The sequence below is a fragment of the Macrotis lagotis genome, chromosome 2 (assembly GCF_037893015.1).
Source record: "Macrotis lagotis isolate mMagLag1 chromosome 2, bilby.v1.9.chrom.fasta, whole genome shotgun sequence".
NCBI lineage: Eukaryota > Metazoa > Chordata > Mammalia > Peramelemorphia > Peramelidae > Macrotis > Macrotis lagotis.
Genome location: NC_133659.1, coordinates 203,815,818 through 203,839,496, shown reverse-complemented (window position 1 = coordinate 203,839,496; position 23,679 = coordinate 203,815,818). Strand labels below are relative to the sequence as shown.

Below are 23,679 nucleotides of genomic sequence, written 5' to 3'. Positions count from 1 at the left end.
CTTCCTCAGATCTGCCAGGCTCTCGGTAGGCTTTATTTCTAGCAGGTACTTAACCCAAACTTCCTAGGTCCATGCCTCAGGACCAACCCTGGGTCCATCAGGATTCTGAGTGCAGCCTCCAGCTCTGTAAACCAGCCTAGAAGCCCCCAAAGAACCTCCTTGGTCTTCCTCCCTGGTGCCAAAGGAGGCAGGTCATTATTTAACACTGGGCACAATGACCTTCACACTTCACTGGTACCTCCAAGACAGCCCTTTTTAGGGTTCTGTATCTAAGAGCTGCTGTTTTAGACTGTTGACTTTGTAGAAAAGGATAATGCTGAATAATTTTTCCCTGGAGGACAGAGTATGGGAGAAATCTAAAAAAGGGATGGGGAGGATGAAGACCATGAAGGTATTGTTCCCTTAAGACATGAAGTCCAAGAGGAAAACTACTTCTTGAAGGTCATCAGATGCAGATGGTACAAGGAGATTGACCTCAAGGAGCACCTAGGTGGCATAGTGGATAGAGCACCAGCCCTGGAGTCAGGAGGACCTGAGTTCAAATCCAGCTCAGATACTTAATTACCTAGTTGTGACCTTGGGAAAGTCACTTAACCCCATTGCCTTACAACCCCCCCCCAAAAAAAAATTGACCTCAGCCTAGTGTTGTCTACAGGCTGACTGTGGGAATAGCACAACCTAAACCCGGAAGACCCAGTAGTCTCAATCTGCATAAGTCTCAATCAGAGAGTGAGAAGGGTTAGCCAAGCTGGGAAATAATGTGGGCATTGTGACCCTAAAGATAGGCTAAATTAAGGCCCTCTATGCCAATCCTCGAATATCCCTGATAGTTTCCCAAATTCCCAGATCCTCCCCACCACCACCACATTATGTCAGCAACAACCACAAATAACAACTACTGGGCCTCAACTCTGGACCCATGCATTAATCCTGAGGGAGCCTGGCCTCAAGAAAAGACTCGGGCTTTTTTTTTTTTATACTCTGGTCTCTTATTCTCTCAACCCAGAAAATTACTTAAAAGTTTAGGTTTGTATCTTCCCAAAAAGGGAGAGTAGGAAAGAACTCAGAATAGAGAGTAAGCAGGGATGGGATAACCATTTATTTCTCCACACAAAAGACAGACTTAACACAAGCGCCCGCCCCTTCAAGATTTAAATAAGCAGCATTAATAACTTATATCTCCTGCTATAAACTCTTCAGAAGTTGATACTTCGAACACCACAAGCTGAGGCATTCCTGGTCCTGCAGGCTCTGCCTCTGCACAACTCTGCTTGGCCCTTTGAATCCCTCTAGGTGTTCTGGCCAGCCAGACTCTGGGCTCAGCTACTGAAGCCAGGGACTTCAACCTGGAACTCCAAAATTCCCAAAACTCACACTTGCAAAGGATGGAAAGTTCAAGCATCTACTCAGGAAAGAAATGGCACAGAGGAGGCAGCACAAGGCCAAGGTTCAGACGACTCTGCAATCTGTTCTCAGTTGCCATGTTGCTGGGATAAAGGAAAGTGGACACATTCCTCCACCCCAAGAGGCTTCGAGTTCTGACCCAGCTGGCAAATAGGAAGAGCGTTCAGAAAGTTAAGTCAGCCCCTTTAAGGTCTGCTGAGTGAGTTCCTTCTGGCTGCAAGGTCCAGTCTCTGACCTGTTAGCCAACAATTGCTTCAGCTCTGAGCCATGTCTGTTCAAGTGTCCGGGACCCAGGGTCAGCCCTCCTTGGGGTGTGTTTCAGCTAGAGCAGAACAGGGGACACGTTTTCCCCTTCTCCCAATTAGACATAGAGACAGACCTAATAACCCAACCTAGAGCAGGACAACTCCCCCTGTGCTGAGAGGACTTAGAACCCTTGGGTAGCCTGAGGTGCAACTCTGCCAAGACACCCAGCTGGGCAGGGGGGCAGGCTCTGTTTATCTTGAATACACTCACCAATGCCTACAAACTCAGGCATCCCTAAGGAGCACATCATTTCCATTTAGAAATCCCAGAGCAGAAGAGGCAGAATTTGATGTTTCTGTTAAACGACCTGGTAAAGAATTTAGTTTTCTCTCAAAGTAAATGATCACAGTTCTGGAAACAATGCCTTACTCTGATAAGTCCAATAAGACTGCAGAACTATGCTCTCCTGCACCCCCGTCTCCTCCACCCCTCTCCTTCAAAGCCCCCCCCCCAATAGCAATGAGGAGGGAAGAAGAGCTTGGCAGTAGTCCTGGAGGAGGGTAAGAGGGTGGCCTGCCTCTACCAGGTGGCCTGAGCCCAACTCCATGGGTCCCCACAGAGACCACAGTGGCTTTTCTAGAACAATAGTGTTGTTAAGAAAGAAAAATTAAACTGGGTGGAAAGGAGTATATTCCTAAAAGCAGGACTTTGACTCGCATTGATGATCTGTGATAGGCTCCTGTCTTCCTCTCTGGCTCTGGGGTCTAGAAATCTCAGTCCTGTCTCCTCACTGAGCCCAGAGACAAGGCTTGGGTCCCAGCCATCTCGTTCCTGTTCTGTTGCCCAACTTTAGTCCCAATTGTGTCACCAGAGTAGCACCCTACCCCGACCCAACTGTTAATCCCTCTTCCATATCCACGGGCACAAGAGAGCAAAGGTTGGGGGAATCTAAGACTGCTGAGGGGGCTCTGACCCTGTACTTGAGGCTGAGTGGGTAGAAGGAGGGTCCTCCACTGGGCTCCATGAACTATGGATGAATCACTCCTTTTCTGGGCCTCAGTTTCTTTATAAAATGAAAGGGTTGGATTAGATGTCTCTGAGATTCCTTCTAGCTCTGATGTTTCATGATTCAGCAGAACAATTTTTTCCATTAAAAGGGGTAAGAATCTCATACCAACTTGTCTTTCCCTCCCCCTACCCCATTTCTACCTCAGTGTTTCTCTGATTTTGAAGAATGTCTCTAAAGCTAAAGAGCAGAAGACAATTTGTTACCCATTCCTCTTAGGGATCTTAGAGGAAAAAAAAACAGGCTAAAGTTGGGCATAATGGTCAGACTGAGGATCCGGGGAGAGAGGGGGTCTGTTTTACACATACATACCCCGTCTAGTCTAGTGCCATTCTGAACCCTTCAAGGGTCAGTATTATCCCCTAATCATTCAGGAGCTATTGGGGGGGGGGGCTGGGCTGAGCAGGTTAGGAGTAGCTGTCTGGTAGGAGAGGAAGGGAGGATCCCAGAGTTAACTGGGCCCCTGGGCCCATGTGCATCCCCACAGCTTTACCGACCCAAACGCTCAGCCTGTTTGGCACGCTGCCTTCGGAGTTTAACAAAAGCCTGAGCTTCCCGGTCACCCTTCCTGATGTCCAGCAACTGCAGGACGGGGTCCCCTGAGAAAGAAGATAGAAAAACGGAAGGATCTAAGCTTCCTGTCCTTGATTCCTGTGAGGCCCTCACTGCCCGATGCTGGGATATTGGCCATCCTGCAGCACATAGGCCCTTCCACCTCCTCATGGCCTTCCTCTAGTCCCTCTTCCCCAGACTTCCCCAGACTTCCCCAGCCCTCCACACCCCCCCCCCCCAAGCAGATAGCATACCATTCGAGGCCGGGTAGGTGAGAGGCAAACGTGTCTGCGGCACCTGGCCAGGGTTATTGTCCCCAGAGAGCCTCAGGACAGCATTGAGAGGGAGGAAGGCCTCTCCCTCCAGGTCATCAGTCCCCAGCCTGTCATGGTCCAGCACAGTGAGCAAGAGGCAATTCCCTTCCTTCTGGCATGACTCCGGAGACACCAAGCTGAGGACCGACCAACCATACATGAGTGCACCCTTAAACTCTCCCTCCCCTCCTATGGACCAGAGGAATGGGGGCTCAGTCCTTCCAAACAAATGAAACCCATAAGAGGGTGATGGGGGTGTGCACCTGGGATGCTTGTCAAGGTGTCCATAGGACATTTGGGGGCCTCACATCAGTTTGGACCCTTTATCTCAAAGCTCTTAAGCCAGAAATTCCTGTTCTTTTCACTCAGTAGACTGCCAAGGTGTGAATTTTTTCCCCCTCTTTCAGTACTGGGATTCCTAAGACTACAGACCTCACTCCTGCACTCTGTCCTAAGCTCTCTCCCCTTTCAACTCACCTCCCAAGTCCTTGCCAAACCATCTGAAAGAGCGAAAGTGCTTGTTTCCCTGGGGAGGGGCCAAAGCAGTTCAGGCTCTGGAGAGTGATTAGGCTCAGAGATGGAGAGGAAGACTAGAGAGCTGATTTAGATCTGGGGAGGGAGATTCCACCCAAGCAGATGGGATGCAAAGTGCTAGGGAAGGGTCATGACTCACAACTCAAAGGCTTCATCAAACAGGGGGTGCAGCTCCTTTTTGAACTTCTGTGTCTCCCGAGGGGCCACCTCTGCAAACTCATGTCGGGGCTCCAGGGTCAGCTGGACAAAGGGATCACTGGTGCCTGGGGGAGGTGGAGGAAGCAGGGGGTGGGGAAAGGATCACCTCTGCCCCTATCACCACCCTAGCACACTCTTACCCCAACTTCTCCTTGGCAGTCCTGACTTCCCCGGGGACCATGAAGAATTATGTCCCAAACTGTCCACCCTAAATTTATTGTGTTCCCCTAGTTTCCACAGATAGAAGGAATCCCCTGGGCCCTCCAGAGAGGAAAAAAAAAACTCCTTCCCAACTAAAAATAAAACAAAACCCACTTCTATGCTTCTGGGTCCTATTTCCCCATGCCTGGATTGTCTGTTCTCCCTCCCCGCTTCACCTATCTTTTAAAGCTCAGTTCAAATACCCCCCCTCCCCCCCACCGAAGAAGCCTTCCCTGGTTTTCATTCCTTCTCCTTTCCTCCCTGAGCCTCTTCAGGCTCTAAATAGCACTTTGTTTTGTAGTTCCCTGATATAATTACAGAAGATTTTGTATTGGGGTTAACTGTGCTTGTTTCTCCTCCAAGTCCTATTTCTGTACTAAAGATGATCCCGGGGTTCTAGAAAGTTCTGCCAATGAAGAGAAGTCAACCTCTGAGAAGTTCTACACAAAGCCAGAAAGGCATCAAGGCAAGGCCTAGCAATGCTCTGTATTCTTGCCATCCAAGGACTATCTTAACTAAATCCAGAAAGATTAATCACCAGATTGGCTGCTGGAGAATGATTTGGTTTTTGTTTGTTGATGGATTTATAGAAAAGTGTAGAAAGTAAGAATTCACCTTAGAGGAAAGGGCCATAGAATCACAGAATTTTGTAATTGGAAGGGACTTTAAGAGCATCTGCCTGAAGACCTCCAGTGAAGGTGTACCCACTATCTTCTGTGGTAATCTGTTCCCCTTCCAAACAGCTCCAAATGTTATGGGGGGGTTTTCCCCGACATCAAACCTGAATTCTCTTTGCATTGCTTCTGGTCCTGCCCTCAAATGGAATAACTCTGCCACATGACCAATCTTCAAATACTTGAAACAAGATTATCATATCCTTCCGTCCTTCCCCTTCTTTCTCCACCCCCTCCATTATTCATCCCCCACCCTGGGTCTTCTTATCAAAATGGTCCTTATAAGACATAGCCTCAAGGGCCTTCATAAGCCTGGGTATCATCCTCTGGATACCTTCCAGCTTATTAATATGCTTCTTAAACTATGGCATCCAGAACCCAATATAGAACAGCAGCCATGGGCTGACCAGGACAGAGTACAAAAGGATGTTGTTTATTTGTCTGACTCTCTTGTGATCCCATCTGGGATTATTTTGGCAATAATCCTGTAGTGGTTTTCCATTTTCTTCTCTAGTTCATTTTACAGATGAGGAAACTGAGGCAAAATAGGGTAAAATGACTTGCCCAGGGTCACACAGCTAGTAAGTCTCTGAGGCTGGATTTGCACTTGAATCCTTGTGACTACAGGGCTGGTGCTTTATCCACTCCATCACTTAGCAGCCCAGAAGGATTTTACCTTTTTATTTCTAGAAGCTATTCCTCTTTCTTGGGCAGTTGCTGAATACAGTGGATAGAGGACCATACCTGGAGGCAGGAGAATGCCTAGGCAGGACATTTAAGCCTGATGGCCTCAGCTTCTTCATCTGTAAGATGTGTTGGAGGAAGATATGACAAACCACTCCATTATCTTTGCCAAAAAATAAAAAATAAAAACAAAACCTATAGGGGATCACAAAGAATCAGACACAACTGAAATAACACAACAAAATGCTTCTGTTCATCCAACCCAAGTTTTTTGGAGGCTGACACATCAAACTACTGAGTCTGAGCTAAAATTCTCATATCTTTTTTTGGACAATAGGACCTGAGTTCAAATCTTGATTTGACTATGAAACAAACTTTGTGCGTCTTATATTTCCTTTTATGAAAAATGAAAAAATTGGACTTTAGGCAGAGAAGCCCTTCCCAATGTCCTCTCTACCCCACCCAGGGTCCTTTCTAGCTCTGAATCCATAGATTCTGGTATCTAGACTGTCCTTATAAAGTTGATTTTTTTTAACATGAAGTGTAAGACTTTGCATTTACTCTTAACATATTTTTTTTGAAGAAATCTCCATACTGATAAAACTATGGGCCCTTGACATCATGAAGTATATTTTTATCTTATCTTATCCTAGGCTGAAGATTCCATAAGGTGAGGGTTCTGTCTTATCTCAATTTTGTATCTTCTTCAGGCACTAACACAGATGTCTGAATACAGCAAGTACTTAATAAATCTTTGTCACTTTTTTTTTGGAGGCCAAGAGAACACGTTGCCTTCCCTATGGCTGACTTTGCCTCCCTGCTCACCATTGGAGTCCAAGGGAAGCAGGTTGGAAGCACTCAGCACCTCAATCCGGAGCTTCTGTTCCAAGAGTCGATAAGAGGCTTTGATGGTGATGGCTCCAAAATCCTCTGATGTGGTGTCCACCTTTGGGAGGGAAAGCATATAAGCAATAGCTGCAGGTGAGAGAACAGGTGGGAGAGAAGAAGGACCACTCCAGAAGCTCAGTCCTGAGTTATGTGGGTACATGTACAAGTCAATGGGGGTGTCTAAGGGGATACTCTAGGATATCTAGAGATAAAGGAGGTTCCAGGAGCTTGGAAGAAGGGGATATTTCAGGCTAACTCAAACTCATATACTCCCTAAGACCGTGCATTCAACACAGGTGAGACCGTCTTTTATCCTGACCAGCCATTACTGCTCCCAATAGGCCCCTCCTCCTAGGTAGAGGGTGCAAGATTGAAGCAAGCAAAAAGAATTAACTTCACCTGTTGCTGGATACGGTTGCTGAAATATCTTTGAATGAGTTCCTGACTGGAGGATGCCTGCAGTTCCAGCTTCCTCTGAAGATCCTGAAGGTCATAATAGACCATGTAATATGAGTTAAAAGATCGTCTAATGCCTCATCTTACAGGCAAGAAAACAAATGGAGGCAAAAAGACAGGAGAAGAGAGAAATAATGATGGTCAGAGTGCCAAAAGTGGAATGGATAATAACAGCAGAGCAGAATCAGAAGGCAGAGATAGAAGGATGGTAAATAGAGGGAATACAGTCAGGTGGCACAATCAGACAAGAGGCTGAGACATGCAGATGAGCCAGGGTCAGATCTAGGCTATAGTTAGAAATGGGACATAAATAGGGGCAAAATCAGATGTGGGTACAGTCAAAGACAGTCAAAGGCATAGATACCTGCCCCGCCCCCCAACAAATCTCTCTACCACTCCATGGAGCCCTTACCTGCAATGAAGGTGTGTGAAGGGCTTCAGGGGACAGGCCACAGCCCTCAGCATAAAAGCAAAGCTCTAGGTTCTAGATATTGAGACAATCATGATTATTCCCGGGGAAATCTTCCTTCCTACCTCCCCTCCAATCCCCTTCCCGCTGTTAACATTATTCAACCCTCACCCGTCATACCTGTAGTGCAGTGTTCAGCTTTCGGGAAGTAAGGACTGAGCTCCGATGGGCCGAAGTTGTTTGAGTGAGCACACTGAGGGTGTGAGTCCAGAGTAACGATAGGAGACTGGACACCCAGAGGAGAGCAAAAGACAGCGACAGAGATGTCCAAAACAGAACTTATTTTTTCTCCAAAACCAAATTCGCTTCCAAATTTCCCTATTTCTGTTGAGGGTATCACCATCTTTCCAGTCATCCAGGTTCTTAACCTCAGAGTAATTTTCAACTCTATTTTCTTCATCCCGCACAGCCAGTCAGTCTCTAAGGACCACAATCTCATATCTCTCAGATTTGAACTGACTCCAGGGTCAGTGCTCTATCTACTGAGCCGTCTAGTTGCCGCACAATTGTATCACAATCCTCTCCAGTCATTCTGCTACAACCTCATTCAGGTTGCCTCATTCACATTGCATCTTGCCTAGACTATTGCAATAGTCTCCTAACTGGTCTCCCTGCCTCCACCTCCTCTCCAATCCATCTACTACAGAGAGGTACATAATTGATATTCCTAAAGCACAGGTCTTGGTATGTCACTCAGTAAACCCCAATGGCTCCCTCTTGCCCAGGAGATAAAATACAGACTCAACCTCCATAGTTTGGTTCTTTTAATTCTCTTTCCAGGCTTACTGAACATTACTCTCCTTCACAGATTCCTCCTAATTTCAGCCAAATTAGCCCATTTGTTGCTCCCTGGATAACTGTTCATTTCCTCCAGTGCGTTGCCTGAAATACTCAACCTCCTCCTCTTGAAAGTCCTAACTTCCCTCAAAATTCAAGAACTACTCCCTATAGGAAGCCTGTTCTGATCCCCTCCCTCATTGAAGTATTTTGAATCAGTTTTGTCTTTTGTACATCTAATGTTTTACTCAACAGAACATAAGTTCCTTAAGGGCAGGGATGTTAAATTTTTGACATTGAAGCCCCAGCACTCTTGAGTGTCTTTTCAGAGAATGAATCCCAACCCAATTCCTTATTTCTAACTCTCTATTCCCTTAACTTTCATCTACTTTAAATGTGAGGCTGAGAATGGGATGTCTCTTAAACAATAGTTTAGGGGGCAGCTAGGTGGCACAGCAGATAGAGCACTGGCCTTGGGGTCAGGAGGACCTGAGTTCAAATCCGACCTGAGACACTGAACAATTGCCTAGCTGTGTGACCTTGGGCAAGTCACTTAACCCCATTGCTTTGCAAAAATAAAAAAATTAAAATTAAATTAAAAAAATAAAATGTTAAAAAACCCAATACTTTAATACTAGGGATGGGTAGGAAGGCCTATATAGTCAGGGGACAAGGCAGAAGGGAACCAGGGGATGTGGCTTCATTCAATATTTTTATAAGTGCCTTAGATGAAGACATAGAAGACAAGTTAATCAAGTTGCAGATGACAGAGTTGGGAGGAAGAGTTGATAACAATGAATCAAACTAAAAAGGGAAAATTGTTGGGAGTGAATGGAAAGTTCCAAAATGCAATTGAATTTCTGGGCAGAAATACACATAAAAATATACACACTGACCAAAAGCTTGATAGAAACTCACAAAGTAAGCTAGAAATTAAAAAAAACAAAAAAAACCTAACGCCATCTTTAAGCTACATTAAGAGAGACAGCATCCAGACTCAGGGATGATATTTCTCATGGTTCTGTCTGGGTCAGCTGGAGTGGGGGAGGACATATCAGGAAGACTATTAACAAATTGGTGCCCATGGAGAGCAGCCAGGGCAGAGAAGGCTCCGAAGACCCCAACATGGGAGGATTAGTTGAGGGGACCGGCAAAGCTTAAACTGGATAGGGTAAAATTTAGGAGAAGACACATCTTTAGGTATGAAGAACTGTCATGTCAGAGAGGAATGAGGACCATTCTGGGCTGCTATGGGAAATGAGGAACATATCCAAACCTGTTAAAGTTTTCATACACCAAGTTCCTGTTCATGTAATGAAGCTCTGACTCTAAAAACTTCATCAGAGGTAGGATGGCCTAGGAAAAACAAAGAAAAGAGTTGTTTCCCTATTGAAATCTACCCCATGACCTGACCCACCAGCCCAACCTGGCCCTTTCTCCCAGAACTAAAGAATATCACTTAAACAGGATTTTAGAAGTCATCAAGGCCAACTCTCTCATTTGACAAAAGGGAAGACTGAGATCCAGGGAAGGAAAGTGATTTATCCACAGGTGAATGGTTAGAGACATCCCAGCCCCTAACAACCTGGGCAAGATTATTGAGCATCCTAGAATAAAAAAACCAACTGAGTTTTATTCTGATCTCTGCTTCTAGGGGAACTTGGGCAAGTTTGGTTGGGGGTTTTTGAGGCAATCAGGCAGTCTGTTTTTTTCAGGCAGTTTGTAGATGGATATGAACTCAGGTTCTCTTGACTCCAAGGTCAGTACTCTATCCATGGAGTGACTAGCTGCCCTGAGACCTCTGAATCTCAGTTGCTTTACTTGAACAATGAAGAGGAGATAGACTAGATCTCCAAGGTCAGTAGTTTTCAATCCTATAATTCTTTGAAACTCTCATAACTATAAAGATTTTAGTCAATGCCCCCATGCTCTCCTTAAAAACCCCTAATCCAAAGGACTCACTTACATCTTCAGGCACAGTGGTTTCACTGGTGCTCACAATTTTCTGGATGTGTCTAGAAATGCCAGCCTCCAACTGCCAAACACAAAGAGATCAGGAAGTTTGCGAGGGGAACAGCGCATGGGAAGGACAGAATTGTTGGCTGAGATCCAGAACAGGTCAGGGACATGTTAGGAATCATCAAAGATGAGGTCACCAAGTCAGGTTGAGGATCATAGTCAAAATGAGGTCACAATCAAGGGACTGCATTGGATGGATATGATCAGTACCTGCTCAGCCAGGGTCCGTACCCCACTTCGGATCTCATGGTCCAGACCAGCCAGAGCCCCCTGTAGCTGGGCATGAAGAGTATGCTGCAGTTGTTCTGGTTCTAAGATGGCTCCTGCCCACTGTTCAAGGTCCTTCCATGCCAGTTGGGTCGGGAGTTTCAGTACTACCAGCCGTAGTTGCTCCATGTTATTCACCACCACACATAGCTAGAGCAAGACGTTGACTTAGTTTGTTCCAAGACACTGATCCCCCCCATCCCCCCCCGGCCTTGTCCCTGCTCCTCATGACATTTCCTAGGAATAAACTGATTATGCAAGTCTGATATTCCTCCTGTAGACACCCTCTGCCATTCTTCCCCAACTCCCTTGTATTTCCCCAACACCATCCCATCAAAACCAGTTTCTCACCATATTGGCTGCCTCTCCCTGGTCTTTCTGGTTGACAGAGAGTTCCTTGGCTCGAGCTTTGATTAGGCTACAGTACACCAGAGCCAGCTTACAGGTATCCTGGGGATGGATCATGGTCATTAGGGAAGGGAAAAATAATAAACACAGCACTCCCATGGGGGGAGCAGATGGAGGAGGGATTACAGGAGGCACAAGAAACCATTGGAGACAATGGACTTTGGAGTAGAATCAGGATGCTTGAAACAAAGAGCAGAGATGAAATGTTATGAGCAGAAGAATCCCTGAAGATTTGCTCAGGGAGTGAAGATATTGAAATGAATACATAAAGAGGGAAATATAGTAAAGATGGGAAGATCAGGAACATTGAGGGAATATTTGGGTATCAGAGTAGTGGGAAAATAGCATAATGCCCTCTCCCACTACATACCTCAACAAACTTGACTGTGATCATGAAGGCAACCTCGGGGTCAGGCCATTCTAACTGTCGGGCAGTATGGCTAATCTGTGCAAAACATGTGGACAGATCCACAGCAGATGTACTGTGTTTGATCAGCTCACCTAGAGGGACCAGCTTGGGGAGAAGGAAGGGGAAGAAAGGAGATGGCATGAAATAATGACTGTAGCATTGAACCTTGAGCTGAGGAGGTGGGGTTCAAATTCCTCTCTGGTTAACTAGATGTGAGTTCCTCAGTAAGACCTCTAGAAATCTCAGTTTCTCTATTAAATGGTAGCACCTGCCTCAAAGGATTGTTGTAAAGATCAAAATAAATAATACATTTAAAGCACCTTGTAAATTTTAAAGAACAGTATAAATATGAGTTAGTATTAATAAATTATTAGTACAGTCTAAGGAGAAATGCCTCCAATTTACCATGGGTGTGACCTCTACCAGAGAAATGGAAATGATGTCTGTAAGTTCTTCTCTACTGACACCAGGTGACAAACATTTAAGCTACTCCCACTGGAGGAAAGTCAATGTCAGAGGAGTCTCTTGATGACCTGTCCCCACTCTCAGACCCTACCTGGTCCATCTGTACCGCCCGCTGTAGCCGAGCCAAGGCCACACTATAAGTCTTCAGCAGCCAGGCAGGGATGGCTGGGAGGAACCATTTGTGAAAGCCATCAAGATCCAGGGTCCCATCCCTGGGAAAAGTGATGGGTGGGCACAGGTTCAGGGGAGCAGCTTAGCAGCCCTGGTGCCTGCCTGCCCCCCTTAACTTTCCCCAGGAAGTTGTTCTCCTCTTCTGAGAACATTCCTCCCTCTTTGTTCCCTCTTTTGGTACAGTTACCTCTCAGAAGGAGGGGGGACCAGCTGGTAGAGCTCCTTGAGGCTGAGGTAGAGCTGGAATAAGCTCTCCCCTATCTCTGGGGACACGATGCTCCCCACCATGGCCATGTGCTCCTTTACCTTCTGGGCCACCTGCAAAGAGAAAGAGCACTGGATCAGGAGTGCCAGGGGCAGTGCCCTAGTGCAGAGTTAGGCCAGGCAGCAATCGCATCCTGGGGTGGTAGCATCTCTCTAACCCCAGAAAGGTAATTAGTGCAGTGGACAGCACTGGGTCAAGAATCAGGAAGACCTGAATTCAAATATGACCGCAGCCACCCTCTGTGATCACAGGTAAGTCACTTAACCCATAGCATACCTCACTTTCCTTGGTTGTAAAATGGGATCAATAGTAACTATCTCCCTGGGTTGATATTTGTAAAATGCTTAGCATAGTGTCTGGCATATACTAAGAGCCAGAGTCTTTTTTGGCACCAGAAAGGGAAAAGGGGGAACAGAAGGGTCTCACAAGCTTCTGCAGCTCCAAGAAAGCCATGGAGAAAAGATCAATCTTCAGGGTGCTAGAGAGAAGGAATTAGAGGAGGAGAAGGTTAGGATGGGTACACTTACCTAATGTTCTCTCTCCTGCCCAAGCCTGGGTTCTAAGATCAGTTCTTCCTACTTCCCCCAAACTTGGACTCCCCACAAAGCCATAACTAGTGATTTAGGTACACAGGTAAGCTTTGCAAAATATGTGAGAGACAGCAAGGGGAAGGAGAGAGAGCAACAAGGGGTAGCTGGGTGGTACAGTGGATAGAGCACCGACCCTAGAGTCAGAAAGACCTGAATTCAAATGTGACCTCAGACACTTTATAATTAACTGTGTGACCTTGGGCCAAGTCACTTAACCCCACTGCCTTGCAAAAAACAAAAAAAAACAAAAACAAAAAGAAAAGAAAAGAAATTCATACTTAAATCAATTTTTAAAGACAACTTTATGGTGGGTGGAGGGAAGACAGAGTTGGATTCTAGGACATGGCCCTAGTTGGGGTTTAGGGAAGAAATCTAGGTCCTCATGAGAAGACTGGGTTGTGCCAGGCAGGAAGTTTCTGGGAAACAGTTGCTATCAGGTTTATAGGGTTGAGGTGGGATGTGAAAGGAAACAGAGTTAGGACAACATGATTCCAACTCACTTAGACTGGAGCTACTGGAGAAGCACTATAGACTCTCTAAGTTCTGGGGCCCGGGGTCAAATCCCTTTCAGCCTTAGTGATGGCCCTGGCTCCCAGATCTTTATCCTTGGACCCACCCTGGACCTTCAGATTGCTAGCTTCTACTTTTCAGCTCATAGTCCAGAACCTCATCTTCTAGCTCCAGATTATTACAGCCCCGGTCCCCACCTCCCAATCTCTTCAATTCAGGTGCCCCTTCCCTCCATCCTTCTCCCTCTCTCAGCTCAGATCCCTTGAAGCTAGACCCCCCCAACCCTGCTCTCTCAGACACAATCCCCTGGGTCCCTTCCTGGTCATATCTTACTTGGTGAAAATTTTGTTCCATATTCTCTGACATTGATGCAAATCCCCACTGACATCTAGAACCAGACTCAAAATGGCCTTAGACATTTCCTGCATGTCCTAGAAGGAAGAATAGGTTGAGAGAAGAAAAATGAACAAATCAATAATGGGGGAAAGACCTGAAATCTCTTTATTACAAATTATCCCTCCCAAGCTTCTGACCCTATGCCCCATCTTTCACCTGGACCATGGGCTGATGGTGCTGCTGCTTCAGATGGAACCACTCAAGAGTGCCTGTCTGTGGGGAGGGTGAATCCATCAGTATCTGTCTCAGAGGCCTGGGAAACCAACCCATGGAGACCACCAGAGAAAGAAGTCAAAGTGCCAAGGGTAGGCTGAGAAGGTTGGAAAGTTAGAAGGAGGGCCCTAATACACCCTGGGTCACAGGGGTCAGTCCACCCCAGCAAGAGCAAGGCTGGTGGCCAATGACTGGATAGCCATGGGCATCCCATCAGCACCATAAGATCAGGAGATAGGGGACAGGGTAAAAGACATACCTGCAGGACCTCAGTCACCAGAGAAGCCAAAGGTGCCCCATTAGGGCACAATTCCCCAAATGCCTTCATCTTACACATTTGTATCAGGACCCTGGGGGTGGAAAGGACAAAGACCATTCACCCCACATCCAAATGACTCATCCTCCTATCTACCCTTAACCCAGAACTTTATGCAAATACTTGTGTTTTAAGTCCTTACATTTCTCCCCAACTTAGAGCAATCCCAATCTACCTACTTCTCCATTCACTGCCTCTCTTCTCAACCCAAGAAAAAGATCTCCTTGCCCACCACATAGCTAGAGAAACAGATAGGGTTTTAGGTCCTAGAGATGAGGACAGAAATAAGAAAGATGGGGAGGCATCTTACCTGAGGAGAGACTGCAGACGAGTTGGGGAGCCAGAGGCTGAGAGGGGAAATATAGATCGGAACCTCCGGATCAAGGAGAGTCCATAGGTCAATAAGGAGTTGAAAGAGGCAGCCAGTTCTTCCCGCTAAGTAGGGGAGAGGGGTAAAAGAGATAATTCAATGCAGTGAAGGAGACTATAGTATATGACATCACAATATTAGAGGCCAAGTATCTCTTCTTCCATGTGACTATAAAGAGATCCTTACCTTCTCAGTATTCCTCCCCCCTCCCCCACCTCATGAGTCCTACCTGCTCTGGTTTCAGCCTCCCTTGTATCCACTGATACTCGATGGCAGTGATGGGATGCAGCAGGCAGCTTCCTGGGAACTCAAGGCTCTGGTAGAGTCGGCTATAAGCCAACCATTGCCTACATCGAATATGCATCAGCTTTGCATAAAGCTGGGTGCTGGTCTACACTGATGTCCCCTGCCCTCTTCCTCAAATCCCTACCCCAGTCCAAAAAGCCAAAGTCACACAACAGGTACAAGGAGATGAGTTCAGTACCAGGGATGCCTGGACTTCTATGACTTTGGGGAACAGTAGTTCTAGTATACTCACGCCATAGACTGGTGGAATTCAGACAGATCTTTCTGTGTGGCATGAAGAAAGAGAATGGTGGAGGCCTGGGGGCTCAACTCTCCATCCCAAGAAGTGCTCCCAGCCTAACATGAGAGGGGAGGAGGGTGGGGTATCCTGTCTTGAGGCTGCTCAGGGAATGTTTGATAGTAGAAAAAGATATTCTGGGATGCCTCAAACCCATTCCTCTTTGCTCTGGCTTCCTGGGTCCCTCCCTTCTCCCTTTGCATCTCCTTCACCCCTGACATGAGTACCTGGTGCTGAGTGACTTCATGAGAAACCAACTGCTGAAGGAGATGGCGATGCACAGTATAGCTGGGATGGGTGCGACTGGCAGTGGTGGCTCTCTATAATAGAGAGTAGGCCATGGAAATGTGAGGGGAGGATTGGCCCATGGCCTGGGTACTTCCTCCCCTCCAAGCTCATATCCCTCTTGGATCATTGTAGATGAGTTGAGAGAGAGAGAGAGAGAGAGAGAGAGAATGAGAAAGACAGGTATTGGGTCCTTCTCCAACAACCTCTGATCTCTGATACCTATACCTTTCTGTCTCACTTACCCGCTTATGAATAAGCAGAAATTGCAGGTGACACTGCCCTCGATCTGGGTAGGTCTCTGTTCTTGGTTCCAGTGGGTACCACTGATCCTCCCGGCAGCGTAGGTCCTGTTCAAGGGCACATAGATGGATATGAGGAAACTAAAATGAATAAATGCCTAACTAGGATTTCTGGTATCAGAGGTAAATTCAGTTGGGGGGTGGGGGGGAGTGAGAGAAAGTAATAGGCAGAGAATATGGCAATGGGGATAGATGGACCCCAGAGAAGGAGTGGCTCTGTAATAACTGATTTGAATTAGGGCAGAGGATTTCACCTATGTATATTATCAGTGCCCCAGGGAAAAACTCTAGTTGTCCCACCCTAGTTGTGACTCACAGATGGACATGGGAATATATGGGCAGGTGTAAAAATATTGATACTAACATAGTATAGGATACTGAGAACATGAAGCACATGACAAAAACCTTTAGAACATAAGGTTAGATACCTGGTGCCAGATGACCCAAAGATATACATATGGAAAAGGGGACATGGATATGAGTACAGAGGATACATCTGTGACTCTCCAAACCTCTTGAGAAAGCTGAGTCACTGAGGGAATTTCTCCTGGTGCCCACTAGCTACCCACACCCATCCTCATGTATCAACATCTTAACTACCCTGGACCACTCTGCTCTTTAAGCCACCTTCTTCCCCACCTCCCTTTCCCTCTCCCCCTTTTCTACCTCACCTGCAGTCTCAGGACCACATTGCCCAAGAAGTCATCCTGTCCCTTGTCCTTTCGTGCTTCCTTGAAGATCCTGAGTTAGAGGGGGGGGCGCCAATGAGGATGAAGGTAGGTAGGCTGGGTCAGGAAGCCTCAGATGAGAGTTAGGTGGCATTCAGGGTGGGTTTTGATGCCCCAGGTATGGCCATTTTAAGGGACCTTAGCTAAACCTGGTGCCAGGATAGGAGCAGGTAGTGCCCCCAGAGAGGCTTCTGCCTATTCCCCCATGTCTATGCATAATGATTGTGTTCCCTTCTCACTTATCATGGGGTCCCTACCTCCGTAGGCCATGCAAATCCGTCAGCTCCCCCAGTTTCTGCCTCACAGACTCCACCTGGTCTGCATCCCTTATGGGGAGAGGAAGATCATAATATCAATGAGTTAGACTTGGAAACTTAGCTATATTGGGGTAAGGGGTGTGGGACAAAAAGAGGCCTCTCTTGTAAAAGTATCATATCTTTATTTGAAGATACCATCAAGCCATGAGGGACAGGCACAACACTGAATGACAGGGTCAGAATTAATAAAGATCCTAGTGGATAAGAATAGCAGTCTACATCTATGAAGATTAAGCTTTAAAGGTAGAATTGAAGTCCTATATTGGAATTAAAAACAACCTCACAAACACAAGATGTGGAAGGTACGATTCAATGCTAATCATTGTGAAAAAAAAAAACCTGGAAAGTGTAGTAGTTTACAAGCTCAATAGGAATTAACATATGGCAGCACCCAAAGCCCAGGTGATCTTGGGCTGTACAGAGAGAGGTAGTGTCCATGACTAGAAATATAACAATTACTCTGCCCTAATCCAACCATATCTCTAGTACTGCATTCAAATCTGTGCATTGCATCTTTTAAAAATTTTATTTATTTAAGGCAATGGGGTTAAATGACTTGCCCAAAGTCACACAGCTAGGCAATTACTAAGTGTCTGAGGCCGGATTTGAACTCAGGTTCTCTTGACTCCACAGCTGGTATGCTATGCACTGTGCCACCTAGCTGCCCTATGCATTTCATTTTAAGCACAAATTGGAGACCACTCAGAAAAGAGAAACCAGGGGGAATGTAGGATCATTATCTAGACCTAAAAAGAAACCCAGGTCTTTGAGCCAACCCCCTTCTTTTACAAATGAAGAAATTGAGACCCAGAGGAGATAGGTGATTCAGCTGAGGTCACATAGCTAATAAATGTTTGAGGAAGGATTTGAACCTGGATCTTCCTAGAATCTAAATCAAGATCAGTATTCCCAAAGCCAGGGCACCTCTCCCATGATGGCTACTTTCAATTAGTCATTCCTAGACAAGAACTGATCTTGTCCTATAGTGCCCAAAGCAGAATTAGGAAGAAAACTGCAGAGGAAGATGTTGTTTTGATTTGAGAAAAGTCTTCCTGACAATTAGTAGTGGGATGGGCTAGCTTCTGTGGGAGTAGAATTCCCTTTCACAGAACCTTCAATTGTTCCATAAGCATTTATTAAGTGCTTTGTATAGACCAGATATCTTTCAGGTACTAGGTTACAAAGAGAGGGAAAAGACAGCTTTGTTCTTAGGGTACTGATAGTCTAATGGAAGAAACATGCAAAAAGCTATGTGCAAAGAAGATATATAAGGATAAATTGGAAAATTTCAACAGAGAGAAGGCCCTAGAATTAAGGGGGAATCAGGAGAGGTTTCTTGTCGAGGGCTGGAAGGAAACCAGGAAAGCCAGGAAGCAAAGGTGAAGAGGGAGAATTTTTCCAGCATGGGGGACAGTCAGGGAAAAGACCCAGAGGAGGGAAATGGATTGTCTTATGTGAGAAACAAGTTGACCAGTGTCCCTGGGTGGAAGAGTATGTGGGAAGGTGTAAGGCATAACAATCCTGGAAGGTGTGAGGGGGAGTTTAAGAAGGGCCTTGAACACCAAAAAGGTTAGATGCCAATTTGGGGCAACAAGGTAGCATAGTGGATAGAGCAATAGGCCTGAATTCAAGAAGATGTCTCTTTCTGAGTTCAAATTTGGTCTCAGATACTTACTAGGCATGTGACCCTGGGAAAGTCACTTTACCCTGTTTGCCTCATTTCCTCAACTGTAAAATGGGTAGGAAAAGGAAATGGCAAACCACTCCAGACCTTTGCCAAGAAAACACCAAATAAGGTGACAAAGGGTCAGATACCCTGAAAATGACTGAACAACAGCAAGGATGCCAATTTGTCAGTCATGTTTTAGAAGGAATTTTTGGCCAGATATGAATTAGATTAGATGGCTTCTTATTTCCCTCCCAAATCTGAGATACTGTCCACAGTATTTGGTAGTAAATTGACTCTCCCTTTGCAAGTGTGAGAACATGGTGGTTTTCAGCCCCCACATACATACCACATATCCAAATGGAAACTGGCAGTGGTTATATCCTCAAATTCCCTGTGAGACAGAGAGTAGTTTTGTGATTGAAGGGGAGGTGAGGTGATACATCCCATTCTACCTATCTGCTCCAATCTCTATCTCTCCTCTCTAGTTCATACCTTTTTTCTCTAGTATATGCCCATTCCCTAAAACCCATTTCTCTTTCCCCTTTCTCTGAGTTTTGGCTGAAGCTCAAACCTACCTCTCTCTTGGGAAGTCCTCCTGAATTCACTCAACCTAATCTCCAACTCGCTGACCCAGAATCATGAGCTTTCAGCTGAAAGGGATCTCAGAGACCATCTAGTCCAGTGGGTAGTGTATAAGACTCTTTCCATCCCCCCCCAAGAATGCAGACTTTGCTTGAAGAACTCCAATAAGGGCTGACTCACTACCTCCTGAAATCTCTTACTCCACATTAGGAAGTTTTTCCTTATATAGAACCTAAATCTACTTCCACAATTTTCACTCATGGCAGCTACTCCCCACCTACACCCACTTTCATTAAGACACTTGGTATCTGAATCATTATTGTCCATGTGTAAGACTGTCATCTTCTTGAGGACAGGGATTAGGTTTTTTCCTTTACCCTGTACTCTGAACTTTCCCTATACTAGTCCCCTCAGAGACTGTGCAAACTTGTCTGAATAGTTTGGTAGATGATATACAGCTACCTCTCAAGTATAGCCCCAGGCTACTTTCATCCCACCCATTAAGAAATAAGGTGAAGGGAAAGAGATAGCTAAGGTTATGGCAGGATAGAGCAAACATAGGAATTTGGGAAGGAGAGGACAGGTACTTACAGAAAAAAAGTCTCATCCCATTCAGGGCTGAGAGTCTGGCTGATGACCTGAGTCCGGTGGGTCTGATCTTCAGGGATTGTGTTCTTCACTACAGCCTTCTGCCGTCGCCGATGTGGTCCTGGGCCATCCTCTGGCACACTAACCCTCTGTTCAATTATTCCCAGCAGGCAGTAAGGATCACTGTATCCTGATACAAGGTAAGGAGAGGTGAGGAGAAGAAAGGAAATAAGAAAGAGAAAGTCAACCTTTAAACTAGGCCCTTCCTCACTCCTAATTTAAAGTCACAGGGATCTGGTCTCTCTGCCCCTTTCTAGGGGCAGGGATGGGGGGAAGGGGGTTGAAGGAAACCTAATAAGCCAAAAACAAGTGAGGGATGGAAACCAGGAGTATAGGGCCTGGCAACTGGTACAGAGAGGCAGAGATAACTTTCTTGATTGCAGACTGTTTTGGAAGAAAGGCTTGGATAGAATTCCCTCCCATCCCATATGAAAAGGAACCTAAATCCCATAGAAGGGAATAGGAAGGACTCACCACTGACATCCTTTCCAAGAATGCCTTTGGCTTGTTTTACTGTCACCTTCAGGCAAAACAAAGGCTTCTGAAAAGAGGAGATGTGACAGGCAGGCACTGAGACCAGGAAATGGCTAGAGCTACCCAATCCCACTCCCCCAGGTCCCCAGATGCTTCACCTCTCCTACCCCCTAGCCTCTCTTACCTCAAGATCTTGAACTTTCTTAAGTAGCTGTTGATGTACCTCAGGTTTCATATGAAAGGCCTAGGGAGTCAGAAAAAGGTGACTAAGGGAGATAAGAATGTGAAAGGGAGAGGAAGAGGAGGAGGATGGTGGGTGCAGGGGCTTAGCCACAATCGAATTAGGATGCTGGGAGTAAGAAGGGCCTTGAATCTGTATCATTTTGGTGACATGATGTACAAGTTCTAAAGGGGGGGGAGGGGGGGGAGAACAAGTTGGGAGTGGGGGGGCAGTGTTGGAGGGAGAAGCTGGGAAAGAAAGAATGCCAATGGCTCTTATGACTTACCTCTTGTAGATAGCTCAGTAGCTCAGTGGCTTCTGTTACATGTTTAGGCTCAGGTTGACCTAGCCGGTGCAGGACTGTATACAGTGCTTCTTCATAGAGCAGAGCCTTCTATAAATACCGAGTAACTCTAGTTCAGATATCCCCAGGTGGCTGAGGTCCCTGATTTCCCCCTATACAATTCCTGAAGACGCCAATCCAACTAAACCAGAACATTCCTTCCAACTTAATCCCTCCAACCCATTTCGAGTTTGGATTCCCTGATACCATTGCCTAGAGAAGGGATAGGGCACCCCTAGGCAAAGTGAAGGGGTTCAGAGACCAAGGGCTAAATGAACTTTCCCCGGATTCCACTTGTAGGGTCCACCTCTCCCCCTAGTTTAAAAAAGGGCTTTCCAGAGGACCTGGGGCTCCCCTCCAGGCCTCCTCTTCTTACCTCCTCTGGAGTGAAGTGATGAGACGGGGTCTCCATCTAGGGGAAAAAGGACAAAAAAATCCACCACGTGAGCTCTGTGCTAGAGCAAGAGCTAGATAACAAGGATTAGCCAGGGTCCACCCAAGACTATCATCCAAAGGATGTCAGCACCTTCCATATACCCTGAGAAAAGGGTGGCCCAGGATACAGCCTTCCAAGCAGCTGCTGTGAGAATCATTCAAAGAAGGGAGTGTGAGGTCCTAGTGCTACTCATCTGCTAACACAGCTGTAGGCTTTTCTTCCTCCCCCCCTCCCTGAATGGCACCACCTCCTCCCCTCCCAGGATGAGGTCAAGGCCTTAGGTCAGGGTCTTAGAGCCCAGCTACCTCTTCGTTGTCCTGGCCATGGCCAAGGCCTTCAAGAGGCTCACTGGGAGAATCCATTGGGCTCCAGGGGTGCCTGCCCTCAGCTCCACTCCATAGAAGCTTGAGATATGTGCCTGCTTTGTTCTGCCTGGTTCCCCTTTCTCCACCCCCGGCCCCAGCCTACCCCTAGAGGAAACCACATAACTTATCTAACCTCAAATACTCCCCTACTAACACATCAGCTACGGAAGTGTGAGGCCTCCTTCTGAGGACAATGTGAGCCATGGGAGTAGTCAGGAGCTTGGGTGGGAGGAGGTTGAAGAAATACATATCCTGAGGGAGGGAAAGAACCAGTTCAAGCCCCTGGGTGTCTTCTCTTAAGTCTCCCCACTCTTAAGAGCTAAGGCAGTGGGAGGAGCTGGGAAAGGATAGCATTCTGGCATGGTTCAGGAATGGAGTTATAGTCTCTGGCTATTTACTCAGGTTTTGCTTGGTCCAGCTATAAAAACATAAGGTCCCCTTGCAGCTACAAGTTAGGAGAATTAGGGTCCTAGGTTTTAGTAAACACCAATAGGCACTAGAGAACCTGTGAGCAGAGCTCAACTCCAATACTGCCTTCTCTTCCAACTTTACTCCCTAAGGAGTTCCAGAGAAAACTCCCATACTACTAAAGGACCATCACCTTGGAAGAGAACTCAACAGTTACTGGTACTATTTCCTGAAACCTGAGGCAGGGGCAAGCAGGGATGGGGCCTAAGACCACAGATCAACCTTCTCTTTCTCAGGCTCCCCTCTGATCCCCTGACCTGGGCTCCCCTACTGGAGCCCAAGGGGGTGGAGCCAGCTAATAGAGATTTACTATCAGGGCATCAACCACAACTGAACACAGCATCCTAGTCGACTCACAAAACCCGACTTCCCTCCACCCTGCCTAGCTTCTTCCCCCAATAGTTTTTCATACCTCTTGGCTAGTTTGAGGGAGGGTTTCCAGCAAAAGACCTTTGGCTTTCTGGCGCCTTATCTTGATGGCCTGGCGCAAGAGAGGAAGACGCCGTAAGGGTTGAGAGATGGGTGTCGCCATGGTGGCGAGCTCTTCTCTTCCCCTCTAAAAGGAGACCAGCTAGTAACACAGGGTTGTGCAAAACTGCTCAGGGTCCCGCCACCCACAGAGGGGTAAGACTGGATGTATTTGGTGAGAGGGAGGCGGGGAGAGGAGGAAGAGAAGAAAGGAAGTCAAAGAACCTTACTGGGTTTCACCATGCAGGGGTCTAGAGGCCCTCAGGTCCCTTTCTTCTTCCTCCTGTGCAGATCCCTTCCTCTGGACTGTTCCTCCCCCTTCTAAGAGTTGGAAGCTGGGCCGGCTGCAAGGCACAGTGGGAAGGTCTAGCCCTCAAGTGTGGGTGTCTGGGTGTGTTTGGCCAGCCTGCCTTCTTTTCCTAGAAATCAATCACAGATCCAGGGAGGATGGTCTAGAGATGAGCAGTACGGATCATCAGCTATCCTCTGGAGATGGTATCTCATGGCTCCAGGCCTCAGGACTGCAGGAGAGAGGAGGAAGCCTCTGCACCCTACCAGAATAGGTAAGTCTCCCCACACTAACAACCATATGCACAGCATAGAGTACCTGAGAGGTGTACACCCAGCCCAGCCCGAAGGTTGACATTCCACTGGAGTGATACACTTGGCTCCACCCTGAAAAGCTAAAGAGAATCTTCCATGTTCTTAAGCCCAGCCCCACCCAAAGCCAACTTTCTCCTTCCAAATTCACCAGTGGGTGCCTCCCAGTCTACCTCTTCCCTACTTTCCAGCTTCAATGGGAACCAAGTACAGCTCCACCTAATACCTGGGGATAAATTTATTGGAGCCAAGGGTTAATGTGACCATGTGTTTGTGAAGGTAGGGTAAACTGATGACTGAGATCATGAAAGTTGCAGGGGTAGAGGAAA

General features: G+C 46.6%; 1 protein-coding gene across 6 annotated transcripts; it reads right to left on the bottom strand.

The window, feature by feature from the left end:
- Window positions 1-1,080: 1,080 nt before the first annotated feature.
- Window positions 1,081-23,369, bottom strand: UNC13D (unc-13 homolog D). Of its 6 annotated transcripts, none has more exons than XM_074224545.1 (34): window positions 22,976-23,369; window positions 22,695-22,763; window positions 21,390-21,425; window positions 20,957-21,064; window positions 20,635-20,694; window positions 20,451-20,517; window positions 19,920-20,106; window positions 19,093-19,137; window positions 17,018-17,086; window positions 16,704-16,773; window positions 15,976-16,080; window positions 15,673-15,765; window positions 15,401-15,504; window positions 15,092-15,209; window positions 14,803-14,927; window positions 14,436-14,526; window positions 14,120-14,176; window positions 13,901-13,998; window positions 12,894-12,945; window positions 12,390-12,520; window positions 12,123-12,243; window positions 11,528-11,671; window positions 11,101-11,199; window positions 10,693-10,899; window positions 10,430-10,498; window positions 9,740-9,819; window positions 7,807-7,912; window positions 7,630-7,701; window positions 7,161-7,244; window positions 6,699-6,819; window positions 4,256-4,379; window positions 3,523-3,719; window positions 3,214-3,315; window positions 1,081-2,713 (listed from the first exon to the last, which is right to left on the bottom strand). In XM_074224545.1, the coding sequence occupies exons 1-34, from the start codon at window positions 22,991-22,993 to the stop codon at window positions 2,424-2,426; spliced, it is 3,519 nt and encodes a 1,172-aa protein (XP_074080646.1). In that variant the 5' UTR covers window positions 22,994-23,369; the 3' UTR covers window positions 1,081-2,423. The 6 variants fall into 6 exon arrangements, with proteins under 6 accessions (XP_074080646.1, XP_074080648.1, XP_074080645.1 ...); XM_074224547.1 differs by having other exon boundaries at window positions 22,981-23,368; XM_074224544.1 differs by lacking the exon at window positions 22,976-23,369 and having other exon boundaries at window positions 22,695-22,912.
- Window positions 23,370-23,679: the final 310 nt, after the last annotated feature.